Source organism: Balearica regulorum, chromosome 7, assembly GCF_011004875.1.
Source record: "Balearica regulorum gibbericeps isolate bBalReg1 chromosome 7, bBalReg1.pri, whole genome shotgun sequence".
Taxonomy (NCBI): domain Eukaryota; kingdom Metazoa; phylum Chordata; class Aves; order Gruiformes; family Gruidae; genus Balearica; species Balearica regulorum.
The window spans coordinates 35,942,582-35,961,753 of record NC_046190.1 but is presented as its reverse complement, the minus strand read 5'-3'; the positions used below and the strand labels follow the sequence as shown (position 1 = coordinate 35,961,753).

Genomic DNA, 19,172 nt, shown 5'->3' with positions numbered 1-19,172 from the left:
AAAAAATTCAGAAACAAGTTACAGCTATTGATAAAGCTACTTACCTGCTTGAATATTTCTTCAAGCTAGCAGTTCAGCTCTTGAGCATCTTGACTTTAATGTCTTCCTGTGTTTGTCATCAATCTGCCAGGGAAGGATGACATAGTGTCAGGCATGAGTGTAACCTGAGTGACATTAAAAATGCTGATGACTTTTAATAATGGGTCATGAAAGAAGTCACCAGAGAAAGTCTGTAAAGGGCATAAACACTTCAAGGTAAAAAGAAGTGACAGCAGTGAGGATGTTAAGATTTGAAGGTGCAAATAATGAACTACTACAGTAGCTAGTAAAGAAAACAGAACTTCAGAGCATTTTATACCAGGAAGTAACACTAAAGTATTAAAAAAAAAAAGACTACACATAAAGCTTGTTGCTGAGTTCTTCTATGTGTTCGTATAGCTCTACAAAATGGTCTGTTTAATTTTGCAATGCAAGTTTCTTATTGCTTTCCCAAACAGTATGCACTTATGGTGCACACTTCCCTAAATTGCAAGGGTTGACAAAGTGCCTTCCTGAAATATCTTGCCTGTATCCAAAAGAAGTAACAGCCCATTTATGTACTTATCCGATTTTCCTAGTCACTGGAGGAACTCTAGAAACTAGATGACTTTCAGCTGTGAGTGTAGTTGCAACACTTCTGTGTGAAATCAGTAAATAAATTAAATTTCTACAGTTGGAGCTCTTAAAGCATTAAGATTGCTGGGGGTGGGGTGGGGTGTGGAGAGGCTTTTCCTGAGCAGAATCCCAGAAGAATACAAATTGGCAAGGGAAAACCACAACAGTGGACTGCAAAGCTTGCTTTGATAACTCAGAACAGTTGCTTTTCCATCAGAGACTTAAACATCAGAGTGACTTCCACAAAAATTATTAATTTCCCAGGTATATTAAAAAAATGTAAAAAGGCTTGAGGGTATTTTGCTACAAAGGACTTATTCCATATTTTCTGGAAGAAATCTGTGCACCTTTGCGATGTGTTTTTTATTATTGGAAAAAAATGCGTATTGTAACAGCTATTTCCCAAATATATAAATGACATAATGATCAAACAGAGCAAAATAAAGTTTTCCCAATGCTGAAGCAAACTTAATTTTAAGGAATGTAACCTATTAAAGGAAAAAATGAGTAATTTCTGTTGAAGGCACTTTGACACAAGCAGGAAGAAAAATGTTCCAGCAAATTTGTTTGGAAATGGGTTCATTTTACTTGTGCGAGCATTCAGATCTGTTTGACTCTCTTCATGTTAAAAGACTGACTTTTAAAAAAGGGATTTTGGTGTATGAAATACTTAAAATTCAGGTCAAGATGTATGGGGCAAAATGTGTATGAGAAATATGAGTAACTGCAGAAAATTGAGAGAAAAGCCATTAACTTTCTCACCAGTGTCTGGAATTGGGTATGCTCTCCTTATACCATGCACCAGCATTCAGAGCATGTGCAGGTTTTTTTTTTTTCCAAGGGCTGAGGACAAAAGTTTAACTGAATGCCTCCTGGAACGCCCTATACACTGTATTCAACAGAGACATTGCAGAAAACTGAAAAAATTGCAAAATGTTGACAGCTGCAGAGATGATACTGGGTTTGACCTTTCTGATTCTTACGAAGCTGAACATTTTTTTTCTACTTCCCTTTCTGATGCATTTTGAAACTTGAATATGAATAAAAATACAGAGTAATTTTTGCTAGATATGACATTGTAATTGTAGACAAGATTGTAATTGTAGACAAAGAAAAAAGATGTTCTAGCACAAAGTTTAAGTAGCTATTTGAACAGCTACTTAATTGCTTAAAAAAATCGATGTCTTTTATTGTATAGCCTCATTAAAGCTATTTAGGTTTTGGTTGCATGCACCTACAGCTCTAAAAATATGTATTTGTTGGAACAGGGCATCGATGACCACTTTTAGGCAGCAGCAGCAAGCGACTCCGGGGGTCCTAACAATTTACACGGCCGGCTGAGAAGCCGGTTCCCTGCTCAGCCATCCGCCCCGCTGCTCCACACGGTGAGAACCGGCCTTTGCGGCGGCCCCGGGCGGGTTAACTCGGGCCTTACCCGAGCGATGCGCGGCCTCCCGAGGGCGGGCGGGCGGCGGAGGGGCGGTCCGCCCTGCCACCACCGCCTCTGACGCGATCTGCAGGCGCCGCGGCGCGGCCCGGTGGCCTCGGTCATGGCTCAGCGCGGCCGGGACCGCAGTGACGGCGCGGGCCGCCCCGAGCTCCGCCCCTGCGCCGCGGCGGGGTCGCCGCGCGGCACCGTGAGCCGCCCGTTCGCCGCCTGAAGGAGCCGCCGCCGCCGCCGCCTGCGGCCCGCGCCCAGCCCTGCCCCATGGCTTCCCCGGCGGCGGCGGGGCCCGGTGCCGCGCTGCCCCCGGGCGCGGCGCGCCGCGACTTCTACTGGCTGCGCTCCTTCATCGCCGGAGGTGGGTGCCCCCGGGCGGGCCCCTGCCCGGTCTCTGCGGACCTCCCTCCGGCTGCGAGGGGCGGGCGGCCGGGCTGGGCCGGGGGCGAGCAGGGGAGCCGGGCCGGGGGCGGCGCGGCGGGCAGGCGGAGGTCACTTCCGTGTCAATATCCCCGGTAAAACTGCTGTCGAGAGTATGTCACCTGGGGAAGTGCGGCTCTCTTTTCCCTTTTCTCCCCCATAACGTGCTAGCGCAGGCGGGCTCTGTCCACGCAAGTGATTCGCACATGTGTCGGCACCAGCGAAGAGCCCCGGGTGGTCACCGATGAAACGTTCCGAGAGACCAAACCCCCGTTAGGCTATCGGGGAAGGCGGGTTATCCTTGTCCTGAAACTGTTGGGATTGCTGTTGTGAAGATTAAGGTGGTGCCAGCCTGGCAAGCACAACCCCACGTTATTAACCTCTTAGAGAAAAAGCCTATTTATTCTTCCTATAGGGTGTTGGTTTGCAAGGAAGATGCTTTGTTTATTTAAAGTTTTCACGTCAGGCTGCACTTGCTGTTGGATCTCTGAAGTAGCGCAGGATACACGACGGACACGTAGCCCACTCCTTTGGGGAGAGCAGCGAGGGCTGTTTTCCGCAGGAGGGAAAGAGGAAGCAGGGCGGAAAAGTCTTGAGTAACTTTGAAAGCTGCTGCTGTGACTTCAGCAGCTGGGAGAGGATGCCCTGGGTTTTTATAATCAGGAAAAGTAGCTTATACGTTTCATTAAGGCTTTAAGGGTTTTGTAACATACTTCTAATAGAGGCTGTTTACTCATCATTGGGGCTTTTTCGAGGTTCAAATTTAGTTTCTCCCCTATTCCATTTAAAAATACATCAGAAAAATCCCTTATTTATCTGCTGACGTGAAGAACTTTTGCACCTTGTCACTTTTCTGTTTCCCCTCTTGGAAAGGTGTTGCAGGATGTTGTGCCAAAACAACTACTGCACCACTGGATCGAGTAAAGATTTTGCTGCAAGCTCATAACCACCATTACAAACATCTAGGTAAGATGACTGCTGCGCGTCTCGTTTTTGGTTTTAAGTGCAATGTATATGGTTTTGGGTATGTTGATTTATTCAGTGATGGACTTGATAAAAAAAAAGGTGCTAATCGGACAGAAGATTGGTCGATCTCTGTGCCATGTTGTGTCAGTGTTTAAAAAGAAGAACAAAGCCCTGCATGAGTAAGTTGTGGTATTGGTTGATGTGTTAGAGATTGAGATGTCAGAATAATCCTCAGTAAGGCGTATAAGAGCTGGGCTTGTCTTCCCCTTGCTGAAGCCAGCAGAAGATTGGTGATCACAGGTTCAAAGCGTGGATCGTTTCTGTAACAACCGTCACTGCTGGTAAGTGCTGCGGTCTGCTACGGTGATTGCCAGTTCCCATGGGCTGGGGGAATCAGTTGGTGCTTTGCAGAGCTTGGTAGCCCTCACAGGGACTAGTGATTATGAGACAGTGACCACTGAATCCCGCGAGACTCACGTGCGCGTGTGCTCACAGCCAGCGGCGTGGTTGATGCGAATTGAAGATGGAAGTGGATTTGTGCTTGGCGTAAGGTGCAGGCGATCTCTATTTGGCACCTGCGTTGCATCATGGTGAGAGAATAAACTCAGAGTTGTCAGCATGTTCAGAACCATTCTCTGTGGGGCTGTAACAGTGCCCTCTTGTGCACAATATTTGAGGTATGCACTCAAATCTGTGGTTTAAGAATTGAAGGCTAAAATAATTGGTTTGAGTGATATTTTAAATCCTTATTTTCTGTTTGCTTTGTACTGTGCCATAATTGACAAGTAAAAATCTTATATTCTTCCGTATTTAGGGTGTTAGATATGATGCTGATTACTTGAAATGTGTCTGACTTGAATGCGTGTCCTTGTTACATGTAGGCAAAAAGGAAAATATGTGGATGGGAAACCTATAAGTACAGAGACACGATGGATTAGTTCATCAGAGTCTTCACTAAATGTTTTTAGTGCCCTTGCTCTGTGGAGTTCGTGCCATGTGGATCTCAGAGAATGTGTTTTGAGAAATAGGAACAGTAATTCATCATTGCAGGGTAGAGAGAAATTCTAACCATGGCATAAGTATTTTCAGAGGCATGTAATAAGCATGACATCTTAAAAATACATTTAATGTTGTATTCTTAGAACCCCAGAAGCTAATTGATACTTGTTTTATTTAAACTTCAAATGAAAGTTTGTCACCTACTTTTTTCTGCCTGAAAGTAAGATACACGTGTAAGCCTTTTTCATGTTTAGCTCTTAATATTAAGTAGTTGCATATGAATCAAAACTGTTTAACTGTTATAGTTTATTCCTTTACAAAAAAAAAATACTAAAAAGTCAATTTGATAGCAATCGTGCACAATTAATAATATGATAAAATAAACCTGTGGGTTTTGCCCAAACTTTGTGTGATCTTGCATTATTCCCCACCTATTAAGAAGGGAATAGGATTGCTTCTTGTTGCAACAACTCCGGGACAGGAAGTGTGAGATCTTTAAGTTGTAAATAATGAGAGTCTTAAACTTGTTTACTTCATTTCCTCAGTGATGGCATTTACTCTGTAATTTAGCATGTAGGTTGTTTTTAAGTATTTACTTATTTTGAATTGACTGAATTGCAAGTCAACCGGTTTCCTTCTGCCTGTTGCTAGTATTAGCTTCTGTGGGTGAATAGTATCATCTGCAGTAGGATTACCTGCAGTCCAGGCAAGTCATGGGGCCTGAACACATGAATTCAGAAAGAGGCTCACTAAGGTGAGAAAGCTGATAAAATGTAAACCTTAAACCTCCTCCTTCTGACAATGTTTGGGCATTGGAAGTGGATTTTCCACTCTCCATAGTTACACGAGCAACATGATCCGGCCTTAGTTCTATGCGTACTTTCTCATTGTCCGTAATATTTGCTTGATTTTTTTCCCCTGCACCCCCCAGTGTAATTGTTAAATACCTCTTTTTGTATTGCTGGCAGGAGTGTTTTCTACACTGTGTGCTGTCCCCAAAAAGGAAGGTTACCTTGGGCTGTATAAAGGAAATGGGGCAATGATGATTAGAATCTTTCCATATGGCGCAATTCAGTTTATGGCATTTGACCAATATAAAAAGGTAGTTGAATTTATTTTCCTTTTTTTTTTTATGCATGCAATGAATACAGATTCTTTAAGTGACTGAAACTAACACTGAAACTTCTGTCTTATTAATTAGCTGCATGTTTTTTCTAAGGTTGTTTAATTTTATCTGACTCTACCCATTAAAAATGTCAGGGCAACAGTGAAACTTTTTGCAGTGCTGCTTAAGGAAAAAAATTCCCATCAATTTTTTTTTTTGGTACCTTTGTATTGTTGAGAATAATACTTTTTTTGTTTATGAAAGAAAAAGGTAATCTAAAGTCTGCTGCTATATGTATTGCTGCGAGGTAGCCCTTTGTGAATAATGTAGGACCAAAGTGTAAAATGGAACCTCTTTGTTATATTGTGTTGGGATTCTTAGTACTTGATGGATGGAATAACTTAAACTTGAAAGTCTGCCTGGATATGACTGTTGTGTTTGACCTGACAAATGACTATGTCAGGCTCTAGAGAAAAATGACGTGGAAGAGAAAAATGCTCGTTTCAGGGTCCCATAAGATTTGTGGATTCCTTTCTGCTCTTGTGCATTTATTCTTTCATAATAAATACATAATAAATCCCTGCAACATCTTTTGGAGGTCAGGTGTTAACATGAACATGTTTTTAAACGTTGCTTATCTGTGATGAAAAATACCATTTTACTGTTAGCGATGAGGAATTCCGTGTTTGAAAGGTCAGATTTAGTACCCAGCGAAGTAAATTGCATGATCTTTACTGAAGACAGTGAGATTGAAATTGTGATTCCTTTCCTTAAAGAGCAAATTTCAGAAGGCTGATACAAAGAAGTAACTGTAATGAGTTTCATATGTTCTTTTTTTGTGGTGTAATCATAAATGCTGTTGATCCATGCTTGTTTTATGTTGTGTTGAATAAAAGACTGCATGCCATGCTTTATAATGAAATGATTTATGAATCTGCAAATTTCAAGAAACCATTTAGCATCATAGCAGTTTCTTTTATCTATTAATTGACAACAAACATTCAAGATGTTTTGCAGGAATGTATTAAAGGAAACAAAACCCCAATTCTTAAAGAAAGAAGTTATGAAATGATCTTTGTAGCAGAAACTGCTTCTTAAATAGTCTCAGTTATTTGACAAAAGCCTGGAAACTAATTTCTAACTTCCTTTCAGGACGTAACGTAACTTATGAAGTTCTTGCTCTCAAATGCTCGTCTGATTTCTCTCTTCTCCTTTTTTTTATTTAAATCCAGTTAAAAAAAGTCTTAAAAGTATCTGCATAGGAGTACATTTCACATGCTGTGCATGGAAGAAAAATTTACTTTTCTCAAATTGTGTCACTTTTCAACTTTGCTCAGTGTCCTTTGCTCTCTATCATGCAACAAGGATGGTATTCAGTTTGCCTTGTTTGACACACATTAAAGATAACTAAATAAACAACCTAGTTTCTGAAGTAAACAGTACAAATACTTTCAGCTACTTGTTCTGCCTTGTTAGTAGAATTTTAGCACATTCATGTTTTTAATAAGAAATCGGTAACAGCAGCAATGTTCAGGAAATTCTTTTAACAGTAATTAAGTGCTCTGGTTTGAATTTGTAGTGTTGTAAACTTCTTGGAAACAGCTACAGAGTTCGCATTAATGTGCTAATAAACTGTGGTGTACTTCCCTGTACTTTCTGATATATGACTATGGTAAATGCTCTGTATTTTGTAGGTAATAAAGAAGCAACTTGGGATTTCAGGGCATGTGCATCGATTAATGGCTGGATCCATGGCAGGTATAGTTTTGTACTTGGATTTCAGACATGTCTTTTTCTGAAAAGTTAATATTTGTTTAGAGGATGATTTGATGTGGTTTCAAGTCAAACTGATGCATATTTGTGTTAAGCAAAAATACTAGTAAATGGTTAATGTAACAAATAGTTGCCTAATTGAAAACTCTTTGTCTAAGAGTATTCTTTAAAACGTATTTGTTCAAGCATTGAATTCTGTGTTATGTTGTAAAGCACAGTTTTTATAGTGTTTATCATGGCACTTAAAAAATGAAAAATCCAGTGTCATCAAGATGAAGTATAAAGATGCAGGTTTTAGTAGAATTGGCTCATCAGCCTGTCTGCTGTTGCAACTAGGTTGAATGTAAGCCCATAGAAATAGAGAACTGCAGCTCCTTAAATGGGTGGATTCTTTGGATTTGCCAGAAATGTCTATACTTTTCAACATCCAACGCAGAATTGTCATGATGCTCATTAGATCATATGTCTGAACATTAAAAAACATCATTTGTCAATTAGTGCAACAGCAGTAGAAAGACCCATTTGTAAACTGCCAGTATATAGTATGATTATACATTTCTATTTTCCTCTTGCTAGTCATTCAGCCAAAAGTAGCTAAGAAAAACAGGGAAAGGTAAGTAATAGCGGACTGATTTTTTGTCAAGGTGGTTCTTCATGTGCTTTTACTTTGTAAAACAGGCTTAATACTGTCTAGGGACAGTCCTTAAATAGTTATGACATGAGTATTGCTATTTAGCTTCTTTTGGAATAAAAATACCAGGGTTGGTTAATACTACCTTTAGTAAAACTAAGAAGCCCTCATGAAGGTATTTTGGCTTTGGATGCCATCAGAGAAAAAGGAAAGAGAATGAAATGAAACAATTCAGAGATCATAAAAACTAGCAAAACCCATTTGGTAAGATACGTTCCAGAACTTGGCTGCCTTTCTATCTGAAAGAAGTGGAAAAAAATCCATAGATTGATTTCTCTCTCTCGCTCTCTCTTTCTCTCGCTCTCTCTTTCTCTCGCTCTCTCTTTCTCTCGCTCTCTCTTTCTCTCGCTCTCTCTTTCTCTCGCTCTCTCTTTCTCTCGCTCTCTCTTTCTCTCTCTCTCTCTCAAATAAATTAATAGCATCTGGCATCACTGTAAGCACCTTACTGGTTAAATCTGTTTCGTGTGGTTAGAGTAACAAATAATATATAATACTAACTGGAAACCATGATCAAATGAAATACTTTGTGGTGCACTTAAGTATGATATACTCAATAGTCTGGTATTGAGAACCCCAAAACTGAGTAGATGAGCTAGACTTGGGTGTGCAGTGAACTGAATATAGCAGTCACATATAGTAATAGTATCACATGTGATTGGTTTACTATTTGTTTACTAGATGGCATTAACTGCTTTTTGGGATAGTCATTAGATAAATGAGAGGAGGGTTTATATAGAGTATGCCAAGAAGATATAGATGAAGAAGGAGGCACTAAGAAGAGCGTTGAGTTTGAAATCCGATACAGAAGTCCTCTAGATTTGCAAACAAAACAAGACTTTTCAAAGCAATTGGTCATATTTCTTGCTTTAACTCCTGTGGCTTAGTCTCTTGCTGGCTCCACTAAGGGATAGTATTCCATTTCTTCCAAGTTTAAATGACTAAAGGAGATGGTGCACTGCATGCACCCCAATGTTGCCCGAGAGGGGTCTTCATGGTTTCCTGGAATGCAATATTATACATTTGGAAAATGGATAACCCTTGTTTCCCTTTCCTTTTTGTCCCCTCTACACCATCTAGCTACACAGCTGTCTGCTTTCACTTCTGTGTATACTACTGATACTTAAACCTTGCTTATGTCAGTGTTTCCAACATTACTAGCAGTCAACAGACCTGAATCAGCTTCAAAGTAGTGGGAAACATTTGAGTATCTTCTGTAACTGATAAACAGGATCAAAAGCATATCCACAGGGAAAAAAAAAGGATGCTAGAAGGATGGGGGTAGTGGAGCGAGAGAAAAGAAGAAAAACTATTGTAATGCATAGATTTAAGGAGGCCAAGTTAAAGTTACTGTGGAAACTTTAACTCTGAATTTCCTGAGCCTTGTGTGATTCAAATTTCAGCTGTAACACCTCATTAACAGATAAATGGTGTGTAACTACTTTTAAGGAAGGACAGACCTGGGGAGAAGATAGAGAAATCATACAAGTTACTGGGGTTTAGGAAGCAAAATAATCTAATAACACTTGTATCACAGGATGATTTTGGAAATCTAAATATTTTTTTAGTTTTCTAATTGAAAAATCTAAATAAAACATAGAAATGTGTTTTTCTTCCCCTGCGCTTGATTAACTTTTTTAAAAAAGAGCCAAAATAGATGTTATCTAGGAATAAACTAAAGTTTCATGAAACTAATACAGAAAGCATATTTTTGTTTTTATCTTTTTACTTTTAGTAAAAGTGATTGGAAAAAAGTACTGACCTAGGAGGATACAGTCTCAATTTTAAATAGTATGTAATTAAGTTATCTGTTTGAGTCAACATTTTAAAAGAATCTGTGCTGTTTATTTCTCCAGATGCAATTCAGAAACAAACAGAATTATATATTGGAGGTCTAGAAATATTAGGACTTCTAAATTAGGCAGTTCTTTAACCTCTGATAAATATTCTTTGTCATCAGATATTTCTCTGTATGTATAGTTCCTGAAGCTTTGTTTTGTTCAGAAGATGCTTCCTTGGTAAATTAATCTTTATACTAGTTAAGCAGCATGTCTTCTGCAGTTCAAGGCTGTGACTTGTGCTTATCACTTTTTGAACTGTACACCTCTGAATCACCTAGTAGTACTTAATTTGATCTACATAGTTTTTGGTAAAGTACAAAGAGCATGATATAGAAATCATAAAAACTTGCCTATCAGATATGTTTGCAGTACCTGATCTTTGTAAGTGTATTTCACTTTTTTCTTACTGCAGATGGTTTTTTTATTTTTATTTTCAAAGAAAGAAAATTACTAAGAATGGAGGAATGGTAGGGAAGTTGGGAAACAGAGGGGAATCCCTATACAGCTAATCTCATTAACTCCCAAAGCTTGGGAAGCAAATCAAGGACAGAATAATTCCTGTTGTGCTTTATTGACACTAAGTCTCAGTAAAGGTCTGTGTAACCTAGTACCTTGTCCCCAAGAGTGGTCAAAGGTGCTTGAGGACAATATAGTAAGTGAAGAATGGTCTTTCCCTGACTCCCTTGACTTCCGAGTCAGCATTTGCAATGGAAAAAGTCTGCTGTTTTTCAAGAAGTGGTTCCTTAAAGGAGAGAGGAGCTTCATTGCCCTATTATGATGTTTCAGATCAAACACTGGGAATTGCAGTATGTATCTCTTAATTGTTGGGATACTTCCAATTCTGTCCTGTTTAATCAACCCTGGGAGAGATTTCTGGCTCAACTCTCATTATTTGGGACAGGCTTTGCTTCCTCAAGACAGGAAATCAGCCTTAAGATGCTGTGGTCTGACTTTTGATAACTCATATTTAAGGAGTAGAGATGAGATTAGTAATTTTGTAAACTTCACCACAATGACTTTGTGTCCCAAAGCTGGCCACCATTCTTACCAGAAAGGGTAGTGTCTCTTCTGAGCTCCAGATGAAATCTTGATCCCTTGTATGTACATTTTGCTTATATGAACAGTAAGCAATAACATGCCTATCCCAGTTGCTTCAAGACAGCGTATTTTGTGACTGATGTTAGAAATCCCTTTTTTTCCAGAATTCATGGCTAGAGGATTTTAAGAAGGAAAAAAATTTTAAAAATTCCTATTTAAATCCTTACTACATATGGTTTCTTTCAGTTCCATCTGATTTTTTTAATTGTACTATTTTTGGACTGTGTTCACTAGTTAGTGCATTCACCGAGCTCTTGGTCGGTCTGTTTGCTAGTCTTTGTTCAGAGAATATTCCTGGATACGTATCAGTGCATGATTGGAATGAGAAGGGGGATAAAGTTGTTTTCTGAGGGGTGATGACTTTTTCCTGTGAACTCTTAAGCTCTGTAAAAGCTTTTTTCCCTCTTTATTATTTTAAACTGCTTGAATTCATCCATTTTACAATATTTTTGGACATCTCAGGCAATCCATTAGGAAAACGCTGTAGTCTGAGGGATTGCATTTAATAATGTAGGTCAGTGGAAACAGTCCTAAAGTTGCTTTGGTGTTTTGCAGCTTCCAACTTTTGAACCCTATGGGTGAGAACATCAGAAATCAACTGCAGATGTCTGCTTTTTGTTCAGAGGAATTGGCCAAAATCTCTGAAAGAGATGTTTTTGTCTTCTAAAATAAATTACTGGTAGGACACTCCAGAAGGCCACAAACTTTACTCTCAATTGACAGTTGACCATTGTCAGCTTTTAGGATAGCTCACTTATGGTATTCATTTTTTGTCTTTCTTCTTATCTAATCCTGGAATCTTCTGTCAGTTTATTCAGCTTACTAAAGTTGCTTTTTTTTCTCTCCAGACATAAAAATTAAGAATAGTTTTTTGCTGGAGTTGTTGTGTTTTGGTTTTTTTTGTTGTTGGTTTGTTTTTTTTTCCCCTCCCTATTGTGGTTTTCCCTTGACCTTGTGGAAAGGAGGGGAAATGATACACCTACAAAAAAGATATCATTAGACCATTAAAACTTAAGAGGAAGTGGCAATTTCCTGCCAGCATAAAAAGTGTGCTATCTTCTGGAGAACCAATTTTTAAGCGTGATGTTTAGCTAAATCAGAGCAGCTGCTAAAAAACAATAATCACAAAGCTTTTTGCTTTCTTTTTCTCCTTTTCCCAGTAATTTTTCTTTAGTGCTGGTGGTATACCACTGGAAAATTACCTCTGTTTTTAGTAAACAGTTTTAACTATTCTCTCCAAATAATGTCAGCAATTAAGTGCTTTACCTCAAAAACTAGCAGGAAAGAATTTGTTATTCAGGTAACTGTTAGAGGAGTTGTTCTCTGTACTGGAGTTCTGTTTCCAAAATTACAAGTTGGTCAGCATCTAATCAGTTTTGAAGCAGTTCATAACTGGATGAATCCTAAGATTTGATTTTTTGGCATCTTAAGTCTAGAAGTTGGGGTTTTTTTTTGTCAGAGTGTTAAAATGGAGGTGCTGGTGTAACACGAACTATTAAGATGCAGTAATGCAACGCAATTAAGTACTCTTCGTCAGTACAATCTTGACTTTACATCCTAATGACATTTAACATATTTAGTATTTTCAGATGCAGTAGATACATGTATCTATATCCAGTAATCACATAAATTTCTGACACAACCTTTTTGAAATTAAACATGTAAATTTGGTGGTTTGATTTTTTTTTTAAAGGTGTGGTAGGATTAGGTTTCATGGTTGCAATCCAGTAAAGCTGATACACTTGACTAGCCTGATGCTTATGAGCCACGGACTTAAATAAGATTGTTCACGTGAATACAGTTAGGCCCATCAATCTTTGGAAAATCAAGGCCTAGGTGTGCAGCTTCAGTGAACACCAAGTATAAACATAAATCCTTTGTGTGTTGCTGGAGCTAGTCCTCCTATTTGCTGATTATAAGTGACTTTAAGTGTTTCTTTAAGAAAATAATTTGTATATACTATTATATTCACTACCACAAAAGGAAATTCTAACTTTCAAAATAATCCTAGAATCAGATAAGGTGTTAGGTGAGTTTTGTTTGCTTGTTTTGTTTTTGTTTTTAATAAAGGTATTACAGCAGTGATTTGTACTTACCCTCTTGATATGGTTAGAGTTCGTCTGGCGTTCCAAGTAAAAGGGGAACACAAGTACATGGGAATTATCCATGCATTCAAGATGATTTACACAAAGGTATTTTTTCTTTTAATCTTCAGTCCTGTCAAAGCAAAATATGCTCTTTAAAGAATGTCGCACTGCATTGAAAATAGTGGTTTAGTGGAAAATAACATGACTTCATTGCGTGCGCATTGAATTTTTTAATGTAAAAAATTATCTGGATGCTTCCTTCTACTTAGCCTGCTGACATGTAGCTAAGACTGATGTAAGTGGGAGGTCAAAAACAGCAGAGAGAAGTTGCTTTTCAAGAACAAGTAGTAACAATACAAAAAAATCTGGGGAGGAGGGATGTGTATAATGCGAAATGTCTCCTAGCGTATGATGTTGGATGTAGATTTTTCTCCTTCATTATTGCTTCTTTATCTCCTCTGGAGCCAGGCAGTTGTCCCCTCAATTCTTCAGGCAAAAGAAATGGAACTTGATGTTAGCTCCTTGGTGCTAGATGATGTTAGTCAGATTGCTGTCACGTGAATCTGTATGAAGAGTCGTATAACTTAAGACATTTGTTGTATTTCTTGCCACAAATGTACTTGTGTTTTTCTTTCAAAGGAAGGTGGTTTTAGTGGGTTCTACAGAGGGCTGATGCCAACTGTTGTAGGAATGGCGCCATATGCGGGTAAGTTAAAAACAGAACATCAGTCCTTCAGCAGTTGTGTGCTACTAAATTTACATAACATATTTGCACACTTGATTTTTAACATGAGCTAATTAACTAAGGATTCTGTTTTTTACTGAATGGAGAGGGGATGCCAGTAGGAGCATTTGTAACTGTTCAATCTTAATCTAGAATTGATCAATGTGCGTTAAAGCATCTTTGATAGGCAAAGCCTAGCTTTTCTGAAGATTGCAGTTGAGAGGGAGAGAGGTTAAGTAGTAGTTCTTTCTCTTCTGCTTCCTGATTTTCCTACAAGAAAGCATGTAGAATATTTCTCTCAAACAGGTAGATCCATGAGAGAGCAGAGTGCCCTATAGATGGAGACTTAGAGCCTCTGTATTGGCTCCATCTCCTGGTGACTTCTATGTAAATACACAAGCTAAAGCAGTGGCTGACATGGGATGGAGGAACATCAGAACTGCCCAGCTAAACTACACTCAAAAGATGAGAGCTGTTCTTTGGTTGAAAAGATCTTAGGAGTTACTCTTAACAGCAATCCAGTAATTAAAAAACCTACAGTCTAGCTTATTTAAAGCATTCTTTCAATGTTCATTGTAAACACTAATTCATCTGGGCAGAAGTTACTGTAGAATTTCAAAATATTATTTGTGTATTTCTGCTTAAGAAAACTTCTAAAAGAATTGGAAAATAGTTTAATTTTTGTAATTGCAGCTTTTTGTTTCTAATGATGCATCAACAAATAGTTTGCTTTTTTATGAAAGTACATAAAATTAAATTTCCTTTTAGGTTTTTCATTTTTTACGTTTGGTACCTTAAAGAGCATTGGACTTGCTCAAGCACCTAACTTGCTTGGACGGCCTTCATTAGATAATCCTGATGTCTTAGTTTTGAAAACACATGTAAATCTGCTGTGTGGTGGCATAGCTGGAGCAATAGCTCAGACGATATCGTAAGTTTGGGTATTGTTTGTTTTTTCTCTATAGCTGTTCATTCTAAAGAAACCCTTATCTGAGAATATGATTTTATGTAAGTCTAGTTATTAGAAAGGTTTGTAAATCAGGTTAATCAGACACTGGAATACAGTTATTTCCTATTGTTTCATTTACTAAATATCTATTTAATCTTCAGGGTCTTTAAAGATATATGTATTGAGTCAAACAAATTCAGACAAACCTCCTAAAATCAGTCGGAATTTTGTTTGGTAAGCTATGAAATTTTCACCATGAACATAATTTGTAGAATTTTATTATTCCAATTTATTTTCAAAATAAACCTGTGAAGCCGTAGTATTAAAAAAAAACACAAACACACCCCCACCCCCCCCCCAAGTCTTAGATATTGTATTTGGCATTACTTTTTTTATCACTTTGCCTGCTTTCTCCATTCTTATGCTGTCCTTGTCATATTTTGTTTTGTCCATAAAATAATTTAACGGACTTATGTGGCATCAGTGTTTCACTAAATCACTGCATTACGAATGTCATTTTCTATTAAACCTTAAACTGTTAATTTTACTTTCAATTCAGGTGTCTTCTCCTTCCAGCGTTTTACAGACTGTTTTATACTCTCATCTGATCTTCATGTGTCTTCTTTACTCATGCCAAATGGAATTTATTAAGAGATCTGATTTGCTGGTTTTGGTTGTATAGGGGAAGTCTCCCATTTTGGGAACTTTCAGCTGTGTTGAGAATCTGAGCCGGATTCCTGACTCACTGAAAAGGCAGCTTGGAGCTTGCACGTGGACTTTGTATTCTTTTTTTAAACAATATTCATATAGTCATCACACATCTGGTTGAACTGCTGTTCAAATATCTCCTCTGTAGATATCCCCTTGATGTAACTCGTAGGCGAATGCAGTTAGGAGCGGTTCTCCCAGATTCTGAAAAGTGCCTGTAAGTACTTTCTTTTCATCTGTAGTAACTGAATTCTTAGATGTCTGAGCAAAGTTAAATTCTTATTTTTAAAGTTTAAAACAAAACAACCCCAAAGTACTATGTTGTTGATTTCTTCATTCTTTTAATGAATAAGCTTCCACACACAGACAAAAGCTGCCATTATCTCTTTGGGGTTAAAAAAAAATAACTGAAATCACAATGGCACTTTTGTTAGTAATACTCTGTTTGTATTAGTTACATTTTTTTTTATTTTAACTAAACTTGAAATGTCTGTCTTTAATATCAGCAGGATCCCTAAGAGAGAGACTGCATGCTTCTACTGAAATGAAATGTTTTACAGAATCTGTTCCATAAGATGATTTTGCATAATGCTGTTTTATTTGACCTTTCTTGCATTTATGGTAATGTCCCACACCCCACACGTAGTTGGGGTTCCTTCAGTAGAAGTGGAAGTACCATAATATCCTTAAAATCATAGTATGAAATCCACTGTCATCTTGAAAAACTTTGTGAATTTCAAATTGCCTGAACCAAATTCAATTCCAGGACAGTTTTATCTTGGTTACTTTCAATCTTGTGGAATTGTGTATGTCTGAATCCAGCATGATTCAGTGGGAACCTCCTGTGTGGCAAATTGGATCTCACTAACTGTAGTCTGTCTTAGTGACCTTTCATAAACAACCTAGATGTTGCCTACTGTGAAAGTTGCTGTTCTGTTTTCCTTAGCAGCCTTAAATGTTCTTGCCTGGCTATTTTCCACTCTAGATACTTTTAAAATAAAAATGTGTTACTTGTTCTTGTGGTTTTACTTTCTGCATTTGTGAGAAGTACTTTTACAGATGTTAGGTTTCCCGATCTATCAATATTGTTGCGATTGTATTTGGAGAGAGCTGTGCCTTGAAAGAGAGTAGACATAGGCCTTTAGAGGATGAGAAGATAAAACAAGTAGGAAATTTTGAAGCTTTGAGGCATATGGAAGATGTTCTCAAAGAGCAATGTCTTTAATAGCTTGGAAATATTGAGCATCTCACAGATTTTTATGTTGCTTTGCATTTACTGTCCATTTGCTCAGTTTCAATGTAAGTGTGTGAGGAAGATCATTCTCCTTGTATATACACTGCAAATTCTGCTTTTAATAAGGTCAAATATTATATACTTAAATTCTAGCATTTCTCTTTTGAGAGAAAATAGTAGATCTTTATTGTGGTGGAGGAAGCTACACACATGCAAAATGTAGAATACAGAGCTAAACATAAATTTTATGTGCAGAGCTTTAGGAGGACATATAGTATGATCAAGTGGACAGGGAAGGAGAATGAGACACAAGCCTAAATACTGCTCTTTAATGCACGAAGTGTGCGCTACATTGGGCAACTTATGTTTCTGTTACTCTCTATTAGATTTGTAAGAAGAATTGATGCGTCTCAACTCCTTCCTGGCAGACAGACAACAGAATATGCATAGCCATTCTGGTGTAAAATGTATTATGTTTTCTAGTGCAGTTGTTTTCAGACTGAAACTTCTTTAGATGAGATTGCACTGTCCTCTTTCCAATTCCCTGCCCTTGTGCCCAAATTTCTTGCAGAAGCTCAGACTGTCCCAGTCCCATGGGTTTTTCTCCATAGATCTCTTAAGAACCAAGTAAAACAAGTGTCTTGTATTTAAAGGAAGTGATTTTGACTATTGAATGTGTGTCTCCAATAATGATTTGATTTCTTATTTTTCCAGTACAATGGTGCAGACCCTGAAATACGTGTATCAACAACATGGAATACGAAGAGGATTATACCGTGGTTTATCGCTAAATTATATTCGTTGTATTCCTTCCCAAGCTGTGGCTTTTACCACATATGAACTTATGAAACAACTCTTGCACCTCAACTAATTTTTTTTTTTCTTGAAGACTTTTTCCTGTAAAACTATACTATAAGTCCTGAAATTATATTGGTGAGTAAATTACTTGAAGTTTAAAAAAAAAAAGCTATCTGTTACTGTGGAACTGCTGTCATCTGACATTTTTATTTGCCAAAATGTCATTAATTTCCTGGAGTCAAACCAGGAGACAGATCAAAATAAACATTAGTTTAGCTATAAACATTTTTTTTTGCACTTGATCTTCTAGGCTTCATTAGATTAATGTTAAGAATTACACAGTTTTAAAATGACACCCACATTTTATATGGGTTTCAAGCTGTTAGTTATTTAGCTTTAGCACCATTCCAGGAGTTGCACACATGGTTATTTTGCTTTTTAAGCTAGTAGTTAGACATCTGTTCTTCTTTAAAAATTAAATTGAATAAACTGAACAAAACGCAATGATTTTCTTATTCAAATATTTGCCAGCTCTGTAGAAGCTGAAGTCAGCAGACCAAAACTTAAGCATCTTTTCATTCTTTTTTTGTACAAGTTTTCTGTGTGTAAGAACAATGCATATATCTTCATATTGGTACACATGAAAGTCTCTTCAGCCATTTCAATAAAAAATGACAATATGTATTTAACATTATTAGAAATGTTGCAATTTGGAAACCAGTTTCTTGGCATACATTCTATTCTAAAAAATACTGTATCTACACAAATAAAACCAGGGGGACCTTTTACAGTGACAAGTGCTAGAAAAGATCTCCTTAAGGCAGTTAGCATGGGCCTAATCTTACAAGGCATTTCTGCACCTTTTCTGTGGAGCTGAATGTTCTCAGTTCAGTTTATTGAAGGCTTATTTTACGTACTTTCCAGTTCTAGCTTGTGTAAACAGGTTTGTCCCTACCTTAAAATGTGGTGACACATGAGACTGCATGCTGCTGCATTTACTTATTTAGGCATATGGACCATATTCAACCTCTTGCGCAAGAAAAGAAAATGAAGATTGTGTTGGAGTCTGTAGATGTGTATATGTACTGTTTCTAAATTATGGTATGCAATAGACTATTTCATGTTTTCATCCTCCTACAATTCGTTTTGTAGAGGGAATTATTTTCCAGACTTGTTTATACCTGATTTGCATTGGTAGCCTTGATTTTACTCACTTGATTCAGGAAACTGTAAAGCATTTACTTTAAGAGATATAAGTTATTTATTTATTGTAAATATTTTAGCAGTGTCTTTTAAGAATTGGTAATGGTTAAGTGGTGGATGGTAAGACTGATTTTCTTAATTTTGACAAATTTGACAAACTGGATTTTGAGTTATATATTCAACACCAACTTTTGTGGCTCATTTTTTTTTCTCCCCAATTTCTTAAAAGTATGTATTTCTTTGATATTAAACAATGTACCTATGGACAGAGAATGAGATGTATTCAAATTTATTTTATTAAAAATTTTGAAGTAATGTCTTTGTGTGATTTGTATGTGTGGCAGCCAGAAAGAAGGCGTGATTCTGGACTTACCTGTATGCTTGCCCTTGTAGGAAAATCTACGTAACATTGTCATTCTTAATTAAGAGGCAACAAATAAGATTTTTTCATCTGATCTTTAGTTTCCTTTAAAGGAAAACTAAC

General features: G+C 37.5%; 1 protein-coding gene across 2 annotated transcripts; it reads left to right on the top strand.

The window, feature by feature from the left end:
* The first annotated feature begins 2,194 nt into the window (after positions 1-2,194).
* On the top strand, positions 2,195-19,003 carry SLC25A16 (solute carrier family 25 member 16). 2 transcript variants are annotated; one of them, XM_075758894.1, is made up of 9 exons: positions 2,195-2,456; positions 3,389-3,481; positions 5,449-5,582; positions 7,280-7,343; positions 13,056-13,177; positions 13,712-13,778; positions 14,565-14,727; positions 15,602-15,670; positions 17,402-19,003. In XM_075758894.1, the coding sequence occupies exons 1-9, from the start codon at positions 2,363-2,365 to the stop codon at positions 17,556-17,558; spliced, it is 963 nt and encodes a 320-aa protein (XP_075615009.1). In that variant the 5' UTR covers positions 2,195-2,362; the 3' UTR covers positions 17,559-19,003. The 2 variants fall into 2 exon arrangements, with proteins under 2 accessions (XP_075615009.1, XP_075615010.1); XM_075758895.1 differs by lacking the exons at positions 2,195-2,456; positions 3,389-3,481 and adding an exon at positions 5,111-5,234.
* The last annotated feature ends 169 nt before the right edge of the window (positions 19,004-19,172 follow it).

Excerpts from the sequence above, each read along its gene's own strand:
- SLC25A16 (XM_075758894.1), top strand. The coding sequence starts at position 2,363 with ATGGCTTCCCCGGCGGCGGCGGGGCCCGGTGCCGCGCTGCCCCCGGGC. Across the intron at positions 3,482-5,448 it reads CCACCATTACAAACATCTAG|GAGTGTTTTCTACACTGTGT; the intron begins GTAAGATGACTG and ends TATTGCTGGCAG. Across the intron at positions 15,671-17,401 it reads CCAGATTCTGAAAAGTGCCT|TACAATGGTGCAGACCCTGA; the intron begins GTAAGTACTTTC and ends TTATTTTTCCAG.